Source organism: Bombina bombina, chromosome 9, assembly GCF_027579735.1.
Source record: "Bombina bombina isolate aBomBom1 chromosome 9, aBomBom1.pri, whole genome shotgun sequence".
In the NCBI taxonomy this organism is placed as follows: domain Eukaryota; kingdom Metazoa; phylum Chordata; class Amphibia; order Anura; family Bombinatoridae; genus Bombina; species Bombina bombina.
In genome coordinates this window covers 159428161-159450026 of record NC_069507.1, presented here as the reverse complement: position 1 = coordinate 159450026, position 21866 = coordinate 159428161, and the positions used below count along the sequence as shown (strand labels likewise).

Here is a 21866-nt window from a genome sequence, read left to right as displayed (position 1 = left end):
CAGAAACTAAAAAGAAAGGGTAAATGGCGAGGCACTGCAGTATAAATAATTAAAGGTAAAGTAATTAAAGTAAATATTATTATATTTTGTCTCTATCCCAACTTGTTTTATGTCCCTTTAACCTATTTCCTATTACATGTTTAATCCAGAGAGGTGGGGGTCAATTTGTTAAATGTCGAGCGGACATGATTTGCTATAGCATACACTGTCAGCACTTATCATTGCACAAGCATTTCTAGTGAAATACTTGTGCAATTCCTCCCCCTGCTCATTGACAGCCAATCGGCCGCTAGCAGAGGGTATCAATCATCCTAGTAGTATTGGATCAGGATGATTTCAGTCCGCCACAAAAGGAGCAGCAGTCTTACAAATTATTCGTGTAGAGCATGTAATTTTAAACAACTTTCCAATTTACTTCTATTCACTAATTTGCTTTGTTCTCTTTGCACCTATTGAAAAGCAGAATCAGTGCACTACTGGGAGTTAGCAGCTGATTGGTGGCTGCACATATATGCCTCTTGTCTTTGGTTCAGCTAGCTCCCAGTAGTGCATTGCTGTTTCTTCAACAAAGGATACCAAGAAAACAAATCATTGGAAAGTTGTTTAAAATTGCATGCGCTACCAGAATAATTCAAGTTTAATTTTGACTTTACTGTTACTTTACACATGATGCTTCTCTCAAGGTGGTCATAATACACACACAGCAAGGAATGTCTGCATTCCCAGACACATACTATAGAAAAAAGTTAATAAAATAGAACATAATATATAAGCCCTGATTCTTATATAATATATGTAACGTTGTCATACATACTTATTGGTAGTTTCTTTAATTCCCCTTAATCGGCACAGACCACATACCCGGATCACACAATCTACACCTTAAACCTCCCAGAACCAGTATAAAAAAAAGAAAATGTTGGAGGTATACATACATTGTTTATGGCAAGTAAAAATGTAACTAAAAACTTTTAGGGGTATATTTATTATAGTGCGAGCTGACATGATACGATGTAGCGTATCATGTCCGCTGCACATCGATAAATGCCGACAGCATATATCATTGCACCAGCAGTTCTTGCGGCCAATCAGCTGCTAGCAGTGGGTGTCAATCAACCCGATCGTATTCGATCGGGTTGATTTCTGTCCGCGGCCTCAGAGCGGGCGGTCTTTAGACTGCTGCTTCATAACTCCATACAGAGCTTGATAAATCGGCCCCTTAGTGTGATCATTGTATGTAAACTCCTAGGGTGAGAGCCAAGTCATAGCACATGTATGTTTCTCCAACATCAGTAATGCAGGAATTACACATTGAAAGATTTAAATGCACAAACCTGGATTAAACATTTCAGGGGTTTCCCATTCCTTTTCATCATGATGAAGAGACCACAGGTTTATAACCACTCTGGCTTCTTTTGGAATTGTGTATTCCCCAATGCTATTAAATAAAGATATCTAGTTAAGTACAACTGGTAATGACCATTCTCAAATAATCCTATAGCAACATCAAAAGATTAACCGGCTGTGGGATCATTTCTCTTTCCTATAGGCAAAGTGAAACAGATTGCACGTGGTGTAAAAATATTTTTAAAAAATCAGAACCTTATTAAGAATAGATTGGAAGAGCGATAAGTATGGTATTATATAAATTTATAAATATGGCAAGGGTTTTGATAAGGGTTAGAAGGGAAGTAAGTACTACTTTACATTCAGAAAAGCTGTGAGAAACAGGAATTTTTCTTAAAGGAACATGAAACTCAAAAAATTTCTTTAATGACTCAAATTGAGCATACAATTTTAATCAACTTTTCAATTTACTTCTTCTATCTAATTTGCTCAGGAACTGCAAGCTAGCTGCTGATTGGTGGCTACACATATATGTGTCTTGTCATTGACGTTTCAATGTGTTCAGCTACCTTTCAGAAGTGCTTTGCTGTTCCTTCAACAAAGGATACCAAGAGAATGAAACCAAATTGATAAGAAAATTGGAAAGTTGTTTATAAAAGTATGCTCTATCTGAATCGTGAAATAAAATTTTTTGGGTTTTATGTCCCTTTAACTTGAAGCTTTAATCATTTTTTTTATTGTAGCCACCTTGATGAAATCCAAATCTCACAAAAAATCTGCCCTACATTTTTATCCAAGACTTTTTCTAAAGTTCCTCTCATGTGTCATTTGTGTCAATACCCCCAGCAGTATTTGCTAGTACAAATTGTTCTTTAGAGAAGGCTTTGTCTCCCTATACACTCTTTATACTCATAAATTCAGAGTTTGGATGGATACCACAAAGTCAGGGGTTTCAATAAAACCATATTTTGTCTGCAGTAGAGAGGCTGATGCACAATGAATAATTCCTCTTCTGAAATGTTGTGTATCAGTATCTTATGTTCTGCCAACACAAGAAGAAGTTATTGAAGCCTCAGCAGTGTGGCATTTCCGCATTTGTATCTCTGATCTTGCCTCTTACAGACATTGCATATCACACTTCTACACAGATCGGAATTTCAGTTAGAGGTTTCAAGTAGAGATTTTAACCATCAAAATAAACTTCTAGTTAATTTAAACAACAAGAGTTAGGACTTGTTTAATCACAGAAACTAAGGTGCCACGGCTCACAGAATCATACTCCTGGCTCCTAACTCTTCGGGATATACAACACAATGTCTGGCTCCTTAATATATTTATCTTGCTCCTCATTATTCTTGCTGGCTCCTAATGTTGATGTAAATTTGTCAACCCCTGCCAGTCATAGTTTACACAGAAATAGAATTTGACAGCTGATTGTAATCAGAAAGTCGTCGGAGTCTGCCTTTATTTACTTTTAAAGTGTAAAATGAATTAATTCTCAAGACATTCTTGCCTTTTTATAGTATCTGTCTTTACCACCTCTATTGGATGTGTAATTCCATGAACCAAGCTCTTTCTCTCAAGAAGTGGCTATGCGCAATGTGGCATGTGCATCAGTGTCTCACACTACAATGTGCCACTTTTATTAACCTCTTGGATACCAAAGAGGGGTGCAACCAAATAGTTCATCCTAATCAGATTTCTAGACCTATCCTAAATCTATACCTAGTTATCGCAGTCTTATCACTCAGTAAATGGTGAATGATATCATTGTTTCACAGAAGGCAAGATCTTAGTATAAATTGGGAAAACATATTTCTAGTTAGTGTAAAACAAAAGATCAAAGAGAAGGGGCTTTTTCTTTCATGTAATTAGCAAGAGTCCATGAGCTAGTGACGTATGGGATATACATTCCTACCAGGAGGGGCAAAGTTTCCCAAACCTCAAAATGCCTATAAATACACCCCTCACCACACCCACAAATCAGTTTTACAAACTTTGCCTCCTATGGAGGTGGTGAAGTAAGTTTGTGCTAGATTCTACGTTGATATGCGCTCCGCAGCAGGTTGGAGCCCGGTTTTCCTCTCAGCGTGCAGTGAATGTCAGAGGGATGTGAGGAGAGTATTGCCTATTTGAATTCAATGATCTCCTTCTACGGGGTCTATTTCATAGGTTCTCTGTTATCGGTCGTAGAGATTCATCTCTTACCTCCCTTTTCAGATCGACGATATACTCTTATATATACCATTACCTCTACTGATTCTCGTTTCAGTACTGGTTTGGCTTTCTACTACATGTAGATGAGTGTCCTGGGGTAAGTAAGTCTTATTTTATGTGACACTCTAAGCTATGGTTGGGCACTTTTATATAAAGTTCTAAATATATGTATTCAAACATTTATTTGCCTTGACTCAGGATGTTCAAACATTCCTTATTTCAGACAGTCAGTTTCATATTTGGGATAATGCAATTTTTTTCTTACCTTAAAATTTGACTTTTTTCCCTGTGGGCTGTTAGGCTCGCGGGGGCTGAAAATGCTTCATTTTATTGCGTCATTCTTGGCACAGACTTTTTTGGCGCAAAAAAAATTCTGTTTGCGGCATCATACGTGTCGCCGGAAGTTGCGTCATTTTTGACGTTTTTTTGCGCCAAAATTGTCGGCGTTCCGGATGTGGCGTCATTTTTGGCACCAAAAGCATTTAGGCGCCAAATAATGTGGGCGTCTTTTTTGGCGCTAAAAAATATGGGCGTCACTTTTGTCTCCACATTATTTAAGTCTCATTATTTATTGCTTCTGGTTGCTAGAAGCTTGTTCACTGGCATTTTTTCCCATTCCTGAAACTGTCATTTAAGGAATTTGATCAATTTTGCTTTATATGTTGTTTTTTCTATTACATATTGCAAGATGTCCCAGATTGACACTGAGTCAGAAGATACTTCTGGAAAAACGCTGCCTGGTGCTGGATCTACCAAAGTTAAGGGTATCTGCTGTAAGCTTATGGTATCTGTTCCTCCAGCTGTTGTTTGTAATGACTGTCATGACAAACTTGTTAATGCAGATAATATTTCCTTTAGTAATGTTACATTACCTGTTGCTGTTCCGTCAACATCTAATACTCAGAGTGTTCCTGTTAACATAAGAGATTTTGTTTCTAAATCCATTAAGAAGGCTATGTCTGTTATTCCTCCTTCTAGTAAACGTAAAAGGTCTTTTAAAACTTCTCATTTTTCAGGTGAATTTTTAAATGAACATCATCATTCTGATTCTGATAATGGTTCCTCTGGTTCAGAGGATTCTGTCTCAGAGGTTGATGCTGATAAATCTTCATATTTATTCAAAATGGAATTTATTCGTTCTTTACTTAAAGAAGTTTTAATTGCATTAGAAATAGAGGATTCTGGTCCTCTTGATACTAAATCTAAGCGTTTAGATAAGGTTTTTAAATCTCCTGTAGTTATTCCAGAAGTTTTTCCTATCCCTGATGCTATTTCTGAAGTAATCTCCAGGGAATGGAATAATTTGGGTAATTCATTTACTCCTTCTAAACGTTTTAAGCAATTATATCCTGTGCCATCTGACAGATTAGAGTTTTGGGACAAAATCCCTAAAGTTGATGGGGCTATCTCTACTCTTGCTAAACGTACTACTATTCCTACGGCAGATAGTACTTCCTTTAAGGATCCTTTAGATAGGAAGATTGAATCCTTTCTAAGAAAAGCTTACTTATGTTCAGGTAATCTTCTTAGACCTGCTATATCTTTAGCGGATGTTGCTGCAGCTTCAACTTTTTGGTTAGAAGCTTTAGCGCAACAAGTAACAGATCATAATTCTCATAGCATTGTTAATCTTCTTCAACATGCTAATAACTTTATTTGTGATGCCATCTTTGATATCATTAGAGTTGATGTCAGGTATATGTCTCTAGCTATTTTAGCTAGAAGAGCTTTATGGCTTAAAACTTGGAATGCTGATATGTCTTCTAAGTCAACTTTGCTTTCCCTTTCTTTCCAGGGTAATAAATTATTTGGTTCTCAGTTGGATTCTATTATCTCAACTGTTACTGGAGGGAAAGGAACTTTTTTACCACAGGATAAAAAATCTAAAGGTAAATTTAGGTCTAATAATCGTTTTCGTTCCTTTCGTCACAATAAGGAACAAAAGCCTGATCCTTCACCCACAGGAGTGGTATCAGTTTGGAAACCATCTCCAGTCTGGAATAAATCCAAGCCTTTTAGAAAACCAAAGCCAGCTCCCAAGTCCACATGAAGGTGCGGCCCTCATTCCAGCCCAGCTGGTAGGGGGCAGATTACGTTTTTTCAAAGAAATTTGGATCAATTCAATTCACAATCTTTGGATTCAGAACATTGTTTCAGAAGGGTACAGAATTGGCTTCAAGATAAGGCCTCCTGCAAAGAGATTTTTTCTTTCCCGTGTCCCAGTAAATCCAGCGAATGCTCAAGCATTTCTGAAATATGTTTCAGATCTAGAGTTGGCTGGAGTAATTATGCCAGTTCCAGTTCTGGAACAGGGGCTGGGGTTTTATTCAAATCTCTTCATTGTACCAAAGAAGGAGAATTCCTTCAGACCAGTTCTGGATCTAAAAATATTGAATCGTTATGTAAGGATACCAACATTCAAAATGGTAACTATAAGGACTATCCTGCCTTTTGTTCAGCAAGGGCATTATATGTCCACAATAGATTTACAGGATGCATATCTGCATATTCCGATTCATCCAGATCACTATCAGTTTCTGAGATTCTCGTTCCTAGACAAGCATTACCAGTTTGTGGCTCTGCCGTTGGGCCTAGCAACAGCTCCAAGAATTTTTACAAAGGTTCTTGGTGCTCTTCTGTCTGTAATCAGAGAACAGGGTATTGTGGTATTTCCTTATTTGGACGATATCTTGGTACTTTCTCAGTCTTCACATTTAGCAGAATCTCATACAAATCGACTTGTGTTGTTTCTTCAAAATCATGGTTGGAGGATCAATTTACCGAAAAGTTCATTGATTCCTCAGACAAGGGTAACTTTTTTAGGTTTCCAGATAGATTCAGTGTCCATGACTCTGTCTCTGACAGACAAGAGACGTCTAAAATTGATATAACTGGAAAAACCAATGTTACTAAGAACAAAGTATTTTTATATATAATAAATTTATATAGCGGTTTAGGCAAATATCGTGTTAACACATACACAATTTACTAAGGATGCCGGCATCTAAAAACAATAATAAAACATCATAAATATATTAAAAAATGCATTAAAAAACAAAGGGAATCGGCCGATACTTAAATTCTAAATCATATAAGATAGACAGTAGAAATATATCTATTTATAAACTTGTTTAAGGCAGATGACTCTTGTCACAATAATCTTAACTCTATGTATATTACCAATGTTTAGATTAGACAGTTGAGGCACAGTACATGAGGAAAGCGTCTAATCTGTTAGCTGTTAGGAGTGACTGTGGGTGATGAGACGTGAAATTGAACGTCACGTCACCTGACTAATAGTTTTCCTCCAATCCCTGGATTCAGTGGTTATTTGAAAACATATATTTCTTTGAAAAAATATATATGTATATGTATATATGCCAATGAAACAGTTCAGCATATGAGTGACTTTAGGTTAAGTTGAAATTGTTATACACAGAAATTATTCATATGTCTTCTCTCCATATATATCATAGAGATAGAGATGAACCTGTGAGTTGTAACACTGTGGATACTAAAAATATCAGAGAACAAAAGTAAGCAAATCTATTCGTTTCGGCTAAACGGATAAGGCAGCTAACACTGCCGAAACGCGTAGATTTGCTTACTTTTGTTCTCTGATATTTTTAGTATCCTCAGTGTTACAACTCACAGGTTCATCTCTATCTCTATGATATATATGGAGAGAAGACATATGAATAATTCCTGTGTGTAACAATTTCAACTTAACCTAAAGTCACTCATATGCTGAACTGTTTCATTGGCACTACAATCAGGTTCATTTCCATCCCCTTGATTAAAACACTGAGATGGATGTATGAGTAATTCCTGTGTGCCCTCTTGTTTCATCTCGCTCCCATCATAGCCTTAATCAAAACTACAGTACTGATAATAACTAAGTGCTTAGGAGCTTCACTGGAGAAAAAAACAGACAAAAAACAGATGAAAAAGAACGGATGAAAAAGAACAGATCAACATTTCACATAATCTAAAGCCGCGGATACAACAACTTGCTACAATTTGGAAAAGATTATTGGATATCGGACACTTGCAAGTATTGTTACTAACTGCTATATTCTAAATCACACTTTGATACAATTGTATATTTCTCAACTGGGACATATATATACATATATATTTTTTCAAAGAAATATATGTTTTCAAATAACCACTGAATCCAGGGATTGGAGGAAAACTATTAGTCAGGTGACGTGACGTTCAATTTCACGTCTCATCACCCACAGTCACTCCTAACAGCTAACAGATTAGACGCTTTCCTCATGTACTGTGCCTCAACTGTCTAATCTAAACATTGGTAATATACATAGAGTTAAGATTATTGTGACAAGAGTCATCTGCCTTAAACAAGTTTATAAATAGATATATTTCTACTGTCTATCTTATATGATTTAGAATTTAAGTATCGGCCGATTCCCTTTGTTTTTTAATGCATTTTTTAATATATTTATGATGTTTTATTATTGTTTTTAGATGCCGGCATCCTTAGTAAATTGTGTATGTGTTAACAAGATATTTGCCTAAACCGCTATATAAATTTATTATATATAAAAATACTTTGTTCTTAGTAACATTGGTTTTTCCAGTTATTTCATTGTATAATCTAAACCATCTGTTGGTTAGCTCTATCTTGAGAGCGCTTATCCCACATCTATCTTTATTCCTCTATCAATAGTCTGAAATTTGAGATTTTTCAGACATTACAAGGGATTTAAGCATTAACCACTTGACTAGCACTCACACCACCCTTCTTTCTCTTGCTGACGTCTAAAATTGATCTCAGCTTGTCGAAACCTTCAATCACAATCATTCCCTTCGGTAGCCTTATGCATGGAAATTCTAGGTCTTATGACTGCTGCATCGGACGCGATCCCCTTTGCTCGTTTTCACATGCGACCTCTTCAGCTCTGTATGCTGAACCAGTGGTGCAGGGATTACACAAAGATATCTCAATTAATATCTTTAAAACCGATTGTACGACACTCTCTGGACAGATCACCATCGTTTAGTTCAGGGGGCTTCTTTTGTTCTTCCGACCTGGACTGTAATTTCAACAGATGCAAGTCTGACAGGTTGGGGAGCCGTTTGGGGGTCTCTGACAGCACAAGGGGTTTGGGAATCTCAGGAGGTGAGATTACCAATCAATATTTTGGAACTCCGTGCAATTTTCAGAGCTCTTCAGTCATGGCCTCTTCTAAAGAGAGAATCGTTCATTTGTTTTCAGACAGACAATGTCACAACTGTGGCATACATCAATCATCAAGGAGGGACTCACAGTCCTCTGGCTATGAAAGAAGTATCTCGAATACTGGTATGGGCGGAATCCAGCTCCTGTCTAGTTTCTGCGGTTCATATCCCAGGTATAGACAATTGGGAAGCGGATTATCTCAGTCGCCAAACGTTACATCCGGGCGAATGGTCTCTTCACCCAGAGGTATTTCTTCAGATTGTTCAAATGTGGGGACTTCCAGAAATAGATCTGATGGCTTCTCATCTAAACAAGAAACTTCCCAGGTATCTGTCCAGATCCAGGGATCCTCAGGCGGAAGCAGTGGATGCGTTGTCACTTCCTTGGAAGTATCATCCTGCCTATCTCTTTCCACCTCTAGTTCTTCTTCCAAGAGTAATCTCCAAGATTCTGAAGGAATGCTCGTTTGTTCTGCTGGTGGCTCCAGCATGGCCTCACAGGTTTTGGTATGCGGATCTTGTTCGGATGGCCTCTTGCCAACCGTGGACTCTTCCGTTAAGACCAGACCTTCTGTCGCAAGGTCCTTTTTTCCATCAGGATCTCAAATCCTTAAATTTAAAGGTATGGAGATTGAACGCTTGATTCTTAGTCAAAGAGGTTTCTCTGACTCTGTGATTAATACTATGTTACAGGCTCGTAAATTTGTATCTAGAAAGATATATTATAGAGTCTGGAAGACTTACATTTCTTGGTGTCTTTCTCATCATTTTTCCTGGCATTCTTTTAGAATTCCGAGAATTTTACAGTTTCTTCAGGATGGTTTGGATAAAAGTTTGTCTGCAAGTTCCTTGAAAGGACAAATCTCTGCTCTTTCTGTTCTTTTTCACAGAAGGATTGCTAATCTTCCTGATATTCATTGTTTTGTACAAGCTTTGGTTCGTATAAAACCTGTTATTAAGTAAATTTCTCCTCCTTGGAGTTTGAATTTGGTTCTGGGGGCTCTTCAAGCTCCTCCGTTTGAACCTATGCATTCTTTGGACATTAAAGGGACAGTATACACTCATTTTCATATAACTGCATGTAATAGACACTACTATAAAGAATAATATGCACAGATACTGATATAAAAATCCAGTATAAAACTGTTTAAAAACTTACTTAGAAGCTGTCACTTTGGCTCTGTTGAAAAGGTAGCTGGAAAGCCCACTGCAAGTGGCAAATAAGACACTCCCCCCTCCCCCTTCTTTTGCATATGAAAAGACCCTTTACACAAACAGGAGCAAGCTGGAGTAGGTAGTCGAGCGTATTCACATAAAACTTTGGGGCTTGGTTAGGAGTCTGAAAATCAGAGCAATGTTATTTAAAAATAAGCAAAACTATACATTAATTAAAAAAAAAAACTTTATGGGCTATATAAATAGATTATCTACAAAACATTTATGCAAAGAAAAAATGAGTGTATAATGTCCCTTTAAATTACTTTCTTGGAAAGTTTTGTTTCTTTTGGCCATCTCTTCTGCTAGAAGAGTTTCTGAATTATCTGCTCTTTCTTGTGAGTCTCCTTTTCTGATTTTTCATCAGGATAAGGAGGTGTTGCGAACTTCTTTTAAATTTTTACCTAAGGTTGTGAATTCTAACAACATTAGTAGAGAAATTGTGATTCCTTCATTGTGTCCTAATCCTAAGAATTCTAAGGAGAGATCATTGCATTCTTTGGATGTAGTTAGAGCTTTGAAATATTATGTTGAAGCTACTAAGAAATTCCGAAAGACTTCTAGTCTATTTGTTATCTTTTCCGGTTCTAGGAAAGGTCAGAAGGCCTCTGCCATTTCTTTGGCATCTTGGTTAAAATCTTTAATTCATCATGCTTATGTCAAGTCGGGTAAAACTCCGCCTCAAAGGATTACAGCTCATTCTACTAGGTCAGTTTCTACTTCCTGGGCGTTTAGGAATGAAGCTTCAGTTGATCAGATTTGCAAAGCAGCAACTTGGTCTTCTTTGCATACTTTTTTTTTTTTTAATATATTTTTATTGAGGTTTAGCATGATAAACATAAAACATAATACGCCTTTTTGATAGAATGAAAAAGGTACAAACAAAAATGAGTGTAACAATTCGGTAGTTATACATAAGAATGGTAGCAGGCTAATGACACCTCGATTTTTTGATAGAATAGCATAAATGACCGACCTATTGGTACCAGATTTCTAGGCCCAATGGGCCACAATTATACAAAGTAACTAATGACCGGGTATATAGGTCGGTAGAAGCTCCCGAAGGAGAACACATATATAGTAAGAAAAAAGGGGGGGGGTATTCAGCGGGTAAGCACCGCTATGCATATTGGGGGGAGGGGGGAGGGCGGAGCCAGATATAAATAAATACACAGATGTATTTGGGTGGTACCTTGGTTATAAATCTTAATCGTGCTAGCGAAACCAGATAGATGTGCCATGGGGATGTGCTATCTAACTGTCTGTTATGGGCCATGCGTAATCATGTTGGGGGTATACAAAAGGATATTTTAGTATTAGCAAGTGGGTTAAATAATCTATTGGGAAACCGACAATATATATTGTGCTAGTTTCTTAACTTAGGTGGGAAAGAGGGCTATATCAAGATGATTTGCTTAATATCAAAGGGGGGTAGTTATGACCTCCGGTATGCCTTTCCTGTATGTGGCTTATAGGCTAGGTGAGAAGATTGCGTAAGCATAAATATAGTATATTTAAAAATGTAAAGGCATAGTATATGCACCAGGAGGTGCCACTATATCGGAAGCATGCTGAACAATGTATTATGGACAGGCACTTAAATAGATTAAACTAGCCTACAGTAGATGGCCATGTTATCTTGCTTACATAGTGACAACAGGTAGTACACTTGACTTCCATGCTAATGAGATACTATAGTCTTATCCTGCACACAAGGTCCTAACATGCTAAAACTTAATAAATAACTAATAATTCAGCACAAGTGAATAGACTGGCAGGAGTACATAAAACATGTGACCAAGCAGCCCATCTAGCTTAGTAAATATACTAAATATTTTAAACTTATCTGAAATTGAGAATACATGAGAGAACCATAACAAAACAGATAACATGTACAATAAGAATAGCACAACATTTAGCCAGCAGAAACATATTCCTGTAAACCTAAAAACAGTAGTGTGTCCATATATAAAACCAGGTGCATACTGTCGTATAGAGAGACTTTCTACAGATGGCTAGTTAGTTAATTTACTTAAAAAGAAAATAATTACTGCTTAATAGCAGGATTGTGACTCCTCTGGCCATAAAGAGCGTAGTGAGTAGCAGTTTGTAACAAAAGCTGAGGATAGCCCTTAAAATAGCATAGATCTGGTGTAAAGGGCATCTAAAGGGCTATTATAAACATCCATGCTATAAATAAAGGTTTTTTAGAAATAAGCGAAGTGGGATATGGAGTAATTACTTTTAGACCAAGGGGAGCCTAATTGAATATATCTTACGCAAACTGGAATCCAGACCTATAGAACTATAGCTTAGTGTCTCTGAGCTCTGCCACAATGCCACTATATATATTGATACATAAACATGGAATATAGGTCCAAGCAGCTTAACTAGCTTAATAAATATTTAAACCGCAGAGCAGATTGTAGCCCTATCTTGTAATATTAAGGATCCTCTGACAAGCTAAAGTGTTGGGAGATTAGAGTAATATGGCGCACATTGCCAATATTAAGGAGCACTAGGATAATTAGGCTTATGAAGTGAACAAAAACAGCACTCAGCAAGTATTCAACCATACCTAACTGTTAAAATACAGAGCAATAACATGTGAACACTAACCCAGCTCTACAATTTAGGCATACGTAACTGATAATGCAGTAAAATTTTAAACTTTTAAAGGATTGCATATATACAGGTGAAGAAAGAAGACAACACACACTTCACACATCATGTTGCTAGAATAAATACACCTGTGAGAGAAGCTATACATTAATCAAATAGCATAACTAGAAAAATCAACCAGACAGTGTGGAGTTAAATTATGTTACATGTAAATAGCATTGTGATTTGCATAAAGATATTTATGTATAAGTTGTCACTTTCACTTATATCTAGAAAAAGAACCCTAGGAAGTAAATATATCATATTATTACTCGGATCAGGGGTATAGAGTCATATGTCCCAGATAAGAAATCTCTGCATGGGTATAGCAAAGACCTGTAGTGGGAATCCTTAGCGGGTGCAAGCCGTGGCTGGGCAAGAAATACAGCAAAGTCATCTCTGCAGTTCTAAATAGGTAATAGCTATCATCAGTACGTGCCTACTCACGGATATATATGTGTCATCTTGGCTACCGTGTGTGTGGGCACAACCTAAGCCACATTTTACCTTACCCGATCCCAGCTTTGCTAGACTGCCTGTTATAGGGACTCACCGTTAATCTGATCCAGGGCTCTATATAAACTGTAAAGTGCAGGCCAGGGAGTATCACAGCTACTTGTACGCACCAAAGTAGGTAAGGGTGTGCAGATAGTGACCGGAGTTTAAGTATAGGGCGAGTAGCGTCAAAGTTCCGATCGGGCTTGCAATCTGTCTCAGCAGCTGTTATGCATCCCAAATCTCCCACTGGCTGTCTTCGGTTGGTTGGCTGGATACTGGCGACAATAAAGTTTGGCCATGTGGATGACTGCAGGTCAGTGTTGCAAAGTACCTGTATGGACTTAGCTGTGTGGGGTGATATCTGAGGATCTCTATCTATCTCACCTTTGACCATAGCGCTGTTAGGCTCCACAGCCGATTCGGTTACAGTTGAGGCCATTTCGTTATTAGTGATCCTACTCTCAATGGGAGAATGCAAGCTGCATGTGAGATGAAAGGCGTTGCCCGATGCACAGGCCTCTCTTCCACATGAGACCGAAGCGAAGGGGCACTTCTCCCCACTGTAGTGTGCGTCTATGCTCAGTAGAGTAACATGTGGGGAAGACTCTGTGCGGGTCTGTGGCGGCTCCAGTAGTGAAATTGCTGCTCTTACACAAAGCCGGGAGGTCTCAGCATTTTTAGAGAGATCAGTCGCCATCTTGGGTAGCGGATCAGTTTCTTCCTCCCTCAGATCTTTAGTAGCAGATAGAAGGTCGTGGTAACAATAATCCATCTTCTCCTCAAAGGTTGTACACCACTTTTGTAGCTGTTCATATAGGTCTGCCATGTCTAATCGGCCAGCAGTCAGTTCTGCCTCGTGCTTTTAGTAAGCGCCGTACACTCAAGCCAGAACCTCAGTGAAAATGTTAGATTTCATTAAATGAAACTAGTAAAGAGTTGCTTTTTCCCTCTCACGACTGTAGTACCCAAGCTAAATCAACAGAGGATGTAAATTAGATGTTCTATTAGGCTTAATGTTTGTTAGCTTTTCAGGAGCCCATGAAACATACGTCCTGTCTCTTCTGATGCTGGCCTTCTTTGCATAGTTTTACTAAATTCTACCATTTGGATGTGTTTTCTTCTTCTGAAGCAGTTTTTGGTAGAAAAGTACTTCAGGCAGCTGTTTCAGTTTGATTCTTCTGCTTATAATTTCAGTTTTTTTCATTATAAGATTTAAACTTTATTTTGGGTGTGGATTATTTTCAGCGGAATTGGCTGTCTTTATTTTATCCCTCCATCTCTAGTGACTCTTGCGTGGAAGATCCACATCTTGGGTAGTCATTATCCCATACGTCACTAGCTCATGGACTCTTGCTAATTACATGAAAGATAACATAATTTATGTAAGAACTTACCTGATAAATTCATTTCTTTCATATTAGCAAGAGTCCATGAGGCCCACCCTTTTTTGTGGTGGTTTTGATTTTTTTGTATAAAGCACAATTATTCCAATTCCTTATTTTTTATGCTTTCGCACTTTTTTCTTATCACCCCACTTCTTGGCTATGCGTTAAACTGATTTGTGGGTGTGGTGAGGGGTGTATTTATAGGCATTTTGAGGTTTGGGAAACTTTGCCCCTCCTGGTAGGAATGTATATCCCATACGTCACTAGCTCATGGACTCTTGCTAATATGAAAGAAATGAATTTATCAGGTAAGTTCTTACATAAATTATGTTTTTAGAGTAGAAAAAATCCTGTCATATGTCTATATACATAACAGTGAGAAACATATGCAGCTCACACCATGGGGCCAATTTATCAATGCCTCAACTGATAATACGCTGGAATCTCGCGTCAAATTAGACGCAAAGTTGATCCACCGTAGTTAACAAAGTGTCAAGATCATCAAATGTTGTAATGTGATGTAATATACGCTCCTGCGATATCAATCCGACGCAGATCGATGCTTGTGTTATTCGAACGGAATACTGATCATCCGCCGTCACATTCGACTCTATTTGAGCCTCTTGTCAATTTATCAAACATTAAACAGGTACACTCGAGTCTATTCCGACGCAGCATACCTATCGTTCAAACCGCCACCCTTGAGACCGCAAATGCCATAGAAATCAATGGGAGTCTGAAAACACAGAAAGGTTATGTACGATGCTGCAAGACAATTAAAAATATTAGAAAATAAAGTAAATTAGGGAGATGTTACCCTACTTATGGATTATGTCACATCTTTGTTTCTCATTACAAAGCAAGGGGACAATATTATTGCTCCAAATTTGGTGTGAAGTATTGCTCCAAATTTGGTGCACTAGTAGATATCCTAAAATCCTAAACAACCCACAAACTGGTAAAGTTTTCCACAACTTCTTATTGGTAAATGCATAATCACGTGATTAATGAAACCAGCCAATCTGATTGAATTTAAATATACATTTTCTACTATACCTAACGAATCAAATTGCTCTATACTTTGATCACTTATCATTGATCACTCATCAGAACTTGTAAGTGCCATTTGTTACATTGTGTTTTATACTTTGAAAGTATGTATATGTGAAATTAGTATTAAAGATAAACATTGATGATGACATTAAGCCACACAGTGTAATATTTCTGACAATGATTTTTAATAATCAAATGATGTTTAATTCAATATAATCTTAAGATGATAGCTCAAAGGGATAGTCTACCTAACATTAAACTGTTATGAATCAGATACAGCAGAAATTAAAATCACCTCTTTACTGTCATGCTATTTTCAGTGTTTTTCTTCCTTCTCTTGAATTTCATTTTTATTAAGAAATGTCATCCTAAATGCCAGCCCATTTTTTAACACCTGTGTAGGGGTGGTGTTTCAAACTAGACTGCAATCAGGAAGGGTTACACAGGTGCAGAAAGAAAACTGGCCCAGCTCTTAAAATATCTATTGATTGCAAATAAATACATATGATACCCTGATTACACGTTATATTCGCAATTATTCTTGCTCAGAATAATAATATATTTACACTATCGACATATAGTGGTATAAATAAACACAGAGATATGAAAGACAACATTGTTTAGAACAAAAAAAGGAATTTAGAGACATAAATATGTTTGCAAAAGATTTCTGACATAACACACATACATATGCAAGTATGTGCAAAGATATATGTACAAATTCTAGCATTAATAATCATTTTTAAAAAAGACAAAATCATGAGATAGGCATATAATGATTTAAAGAAATACAAATACACATTAATTAATGTGAAAATATCATATATCAGATTTTTTGTATAACAAATAAATAAAAAAATAACTTTCTATGAGATATTATTGTTTGTTCAGGTATATATCTAGCTATTTCTTGGACATTAACATATGAAAAATAAAAGATTAGCTTTAGAGACATGTGCTTGTTCATGGACAGTAATGAAATGGTATAAATAAAGTTGGAAAAAAACAGAATGTCCGCAACATCAATGACTCTTATTTATCAACAGACCATGCTCATTGGGCCGTATTTGACGTGCGTGTTTTTGACAGGATTTTTAATAAATAAGGCCGTCGTATGTAGAATCACGGCAGCGATGTCTGGCGAGTATATTGACTCCAGCAAATGCGTTGAGATTGACGCAATGATAAATCGACCCCCATATGTATACTGTAAATTACAAAAAGATATTCGCACATACCTTGACTCTTTTAGAGCTACGTGAGGAATAAGCAGTGGTGACACTGGTCTGATTCGTAGAACTTCAGAAATTGTAGCTTCCAAGTATGGCAGAATTCTCCTGTCATTGAGCACTGGGTATCTCCCAAATCCAACCTTGGTGTCAATTTCTTTCTGGATCTTCTTCTGAACCTAGATTTTGTTTATAAATAAAAATCCAAAAAAGAAAGTAAACTGGATGAATGTGTAAGTTTTTTTGTATGAATTTGCCCTTATGCTTTTAGTTTAGAAAAACTGCTTATATCTAAACTACTATGGCTGAATTGACATTGCTTGTATTAATAATTATTTTCATCTGGCTGACAGCTGGTAAAATATCTGCTGAAATAGTTAAAGGGACAATGAACCCAACATTTTTCTTTCATGATTCAGGTAGAGAATACAATTTTAAACAACCTTCCAATTTACTTCTGTTATCTAATTTGCTTAATTCTTTAGATATCCTTTGTTGAAGAAATAGCAATGCACATGGGTGAGCCAATCACACGAGGCATCTATGTGCAGCAACCAATCAGCAGCCTCTGAGCCTATCCAGATATGCTTTTCAGCAAATGATATCAAGAGAATGAAGCAAATTATATAATAGAAGTGAATTAGAAAGTTGTTTAAAATGCCATGCTCTTTCTAAATCACTAAAGAAAAAATGTGGGTTTCATGTCCCTTTAAGACCCTCCAGTATTTTATAAAGCTTTTGGATTCTCATTTTCCACTTGAGAAATGACAGCAGTACAATATATTGCACTTAGTTTACACTGAGTCCATTAACAACTTGTAATAAAGAATTGTTAAAGGGACAGTCAACAGCAGAAATTTTGTTTTTTAAAAAGGTAGATAATCCCTTTTTTACCCATTCCCCAGTTTTGCATAACCAACACAGTTATATAAATACACTTTTTACCTCTGTAATTACCTTGTATATAAGCCTCTGCAAACTGCCCCTTTATTTCAATTCTTTTGACTGACTTGCATTTTAGCCAATCAGTTCTCACTCCTAGGAGCTTCACGTGCCTGAGCTCAATGTTATCTATATGAAACTCATGAACTAACGCCCTCTAGTGGTGGAAAAACTGTCAAAATGCTTTCAGATTAGAGGCGGCCTTCAAGGTCTAAGAAATGAGCATATGAACCTCCTAGGTTTAGCTTTCAACTAAGAATACCAAGAGAACAAAGCAAAATTGGTAATAAAAGTAAATTGGAAAAAATTGTTTAAAATGACATGCCCTATCTGAATCATGAAAGTTTTTTTTTTTACTTTACTTTCCCTTTAACTATATAAAAAATAGTATTTCAAATCATGAAGAAAAGTATATTAATTGATGCAGATGTAAATTGAATAGATTATTAAATACTTTATACTTTTATATTTGTGTGGCTATTGCAGATGAGTCGATCACAGGTGAAGGTGGCACGCCCACCAATTCTTTTATACCATCAGGTAAGAGTTGCTAAGTACCATACTCTGAGACTAATTTTGTCTATAACATTCTTTTAGCTCACAGGAAATTGTGCCCAACTGATACCCATATATCAAATTATATCTGATTCATAAAGACAACTCCTACACTGCTAATGGTTACCAGGTAACACCCTTAAAGGGACATGATTCAGATAGAGCAAGTCATTTTATACAACTTTCTAATTTACTTCTGTTATCAAATTTTCTTTGTTCTCTTGGTATCTTTTGTTGAAAAGCAGGGAAGTGAGCTCAAGAGTGTATATGTTTCTGAAGCACTATGTGGCAGTAGTTTTGCAATAATGTTATCCATTTGTAAGACCACTTTATCCTGTCATGTAGTGCTCTAGGCACCTAAATAGGCGTCTCTTCAACAAAGAATACCGTGGTGTTGAAGCAAATTTGGAAACTTTTTTAAAAGGATATGCTCTGTCTGAATCACAAAATAAAGTAGTAATTTGTGTCAATGTACCATCCATTAAAGGGATATGAAAACATTTCTATTGACCTATTTTAGCAAATGTACTTTGTTCTCTTATTGTCCTTTGCTGAATAGCAAGTAGGCAGGCTCAGGAGCATGCTCAGTGCATATGCTTTTAACAATATTATACATTATTCAAACACTGCTGCCAACTAGTTCTCAAAAACATTCTTGCAAAATTGCTATTAAAAATAGTTAGATATGTGCATGCTACCTACCTAGGTATTATCAACAACAAAGGTAATATGAGTAAATTAGACAAATATTTAAAACTGTATGCTCTATGAAAGAAAAAACTTGGGTGTCACGTCCCTTTAAAAAAACAAAAACAAACCCCAACTCTAACGTATATTTAAAACATCCTTCTTTAATAACAACAGTAAAAATTAACTGTAATGCACCACTGTAACAAGGAAACAATGTCTATGACATGGAACAATAGAAGTAAACTTCCGCAGTAATATTAAATCAACAACAAAAAGAATAACTTGATATTAATTGGAAGTCTCATTATATGTCAAACAGAATTTTGTATAACCAACAAGCAATGTACTAACATGTTTGCACTAGTAATTCTCAAGGGAATATTAGTATAAGACAGCTGGTCTCTTGTTCCTGCGGGAGTGATATTAAGTAAATATCTTACCTCTGGATAATGCAATAAATATGCAACTGCCCACTTCAGCACAGTTGACGTAGTTTCCACTCCTGCGCCAAATATATCCCCAACAGTCATAAGGATGTGATCGTCCGTCAGTCCAACCTCATGGGAAATATTGCTATTGTTGTTTTCCATACTAAGCTTTGCTTTAAGAAGTGCATCCATTAAATCGTTTATTGTCTCACTGCAAAATGCCTCCTGCACAGAGAATAAGTGAAGAAAACTATAAACTGTTGCATAAACCCCCCTACAGATTACAAATATTATATCTATTGTGAGCTAACATTGTTCGAGTGCAATCAACAGTGCGTTTATTTTTGCGCTCATATTACAAGTCTAAGGTTATATTTTTATTGCTCAAGTGATAGTGTGCGCTAACATCTGCATGTCAGATAGAGCAACTGCACTAAATCTTTTGCATAATAATCTTCTGTGGGAGCGCACAGTTTTTTTTAAAAGTTAGCTCCTTTCCATGAGGGAATACTGAGGTAGGTTTAGCATTTCACTTGAGCACTATGTGGCAGCGCTTTTGTAACAATGGCCTTGATCACAATCTATCAGCTGAGGCTTTGTTAGCCCTTTTCTGGCTGAAAAAGTCACTTTTTGATTCAAAGTGATCAAAATTGTTTGTTTTTGCCTATTTCTCGCACCCATAATCACGTTTTCCGATCTTTTCTAAAAGTCCTATTTTTACAATGAGGAGAAATGTTCTTGGTGATCATAATCCATTTCTGAGTGACTTTTTAACACTTTTTCGATACCAATTGACTTTTCAAATTCAAAATCTCAAGGCACTCGATAGAACCTCGAAAAGGCATTTTGGACATCTTTGCAACTATTTTATTATTATTTGGAAACCGTCTATTATCTTGCACATGTGCAAAACACCCTGCAATGGCCACAGGAGACATTGTAGAGGTGTATTAAAATACATGGTATTGATTCATTAAAGCTCTGTTCATCACTATAGGCTGTATACAGTAGACAGGACACACATTTACATATGTATATATTAATTTACAAATGTATATGTGTTGAGTACGTGATATGCTGTAAAGCTAAGGGATCTGCAGGAAAAGTTATATCAGGATCCCATCATCTATAAATAGGGTGCTCTGACAAAATGCTGATGGCCATTTGGCCAACAGCATTCTGTCTGACGGACATCTGGCTGACGGACAGAATGCCGAAGCATGTTCCGAGTTCGGCCGAGGGCAGATACGCTCCTGAGTGCTCTGTTCTAATCAGAGCCTTGGGCGCTGCAACCGCCTCTGGGAACCTAACCATGGGTCCCAGCCCGCACGTCTTGTAATTCTCTGTCTGTGAAATTATCTATCTATCAAATCTATCTATTTATATATCTATCTATTAAATTAATCTGTCTATCGAATTTATCTATCTATTGCATTTATTTATCTATCTATCAAATCTATCTATCTATCTATCTATCTATCTGTCTACCTATCTCGTGGCCGGACTGTTATCTGACAGCCACTTGTGTGTCGGACTATTATCCGTCGGCCAAATGTCTGTCTGCCAAATGTCTGTCTGCCAAATGTCAGTCGGCTAACAGTCAGGCCACAATAAATAGAGTGTAGTAATCTCATAAAAAGAATGTTGATTCCAAGTCAAACTTGAATTGTTGTGTCTGTCACTAACAGTACAAGGGTCTTCATAACCTGGTTTTACAATGGGATTGCAGAGTCATGGCTTCCTTAGGGACCTATTGCAATCTGTTTCTATCTGCACTACTGCTTAACCATCTGGATGCCAAACTTTTACTAGTATCGTTTTTTATAATATTTATTGTTAGTGTTTTTAAAGCACTGTTTCCATTTTTGTGTTATCAGAAAACAAGATCGCCAATACAGGTTTCTGTTGAAAGGACTTATAAGATCTTCTTATACTGAATTTTTAAAGGTACTGAAACTGTAAAGCATGAACCCGCTCCATTGTAACCCTGTATCTGCCGAGGAGATGTTCAAACTAGATTGTATCTTCATGACCAGGTTTTATAGGGGATATGAATTTATGTGCTGTAAATTTCAAACATGGCCACAACAGTGCGTTTCAACGTGTTTGAGCCTACATTAATGAACTTCTAAACCGGAGCGTGCCTTTGTGAAGGTGAATGCAATACGGTAAGTGCACTTGACGGGCTTTTAACAACCTAATTCATTAGGTTCTTAAAGAGACACACAATTCCTAATACTTTAACAGCTGCCTGATCTAAATCCATATAATTAAAGGAACAGTCTACTTGAACACTTTTATTGTTTAAAAAAATAGATAATCCCTTTATTACCCATTCCCCAGTTTTACATAACCAACAGTTATATTAATATACTTTTTACCTCTGTGATTACCTTGTATCTAAACCTATGCAACTTCCCCCTTATCTCAGTTCTTTTGAC

The 21866-nt window shown here is 36.8% G+C and overlaps 1 protein-coding gene across 1 annotated transcript in view; it reads right to left on the bottom strand.

The window, feature by feature from the left end:
• LOC128640469 (steroid 17-alpha-hydroxylase/17,20 lyase) overlaps positions 1–21866 on the bottom strand; it is a 97679-nt gene that overhangs the window by 3601 nt on the left and 72212 nt on the right. Inside the window, exons 5-7 of the mRNA XM_053692948.1 lie at positions 19438–19650; positions 16820–16989; positions 1335–1438 (exon numbers count right to left, since the gene is read on the bottom strand). Coding sequence (XP_053548923.1) covers positions 1335–1438; positions 16820–16989; positions 19438–19650 — 487 coding nt within the window. The remainder of the gene's footprint in view (positions 1–1334; positions 1439–16819; positions 16990–19437; positions 19651–21866) is intronic.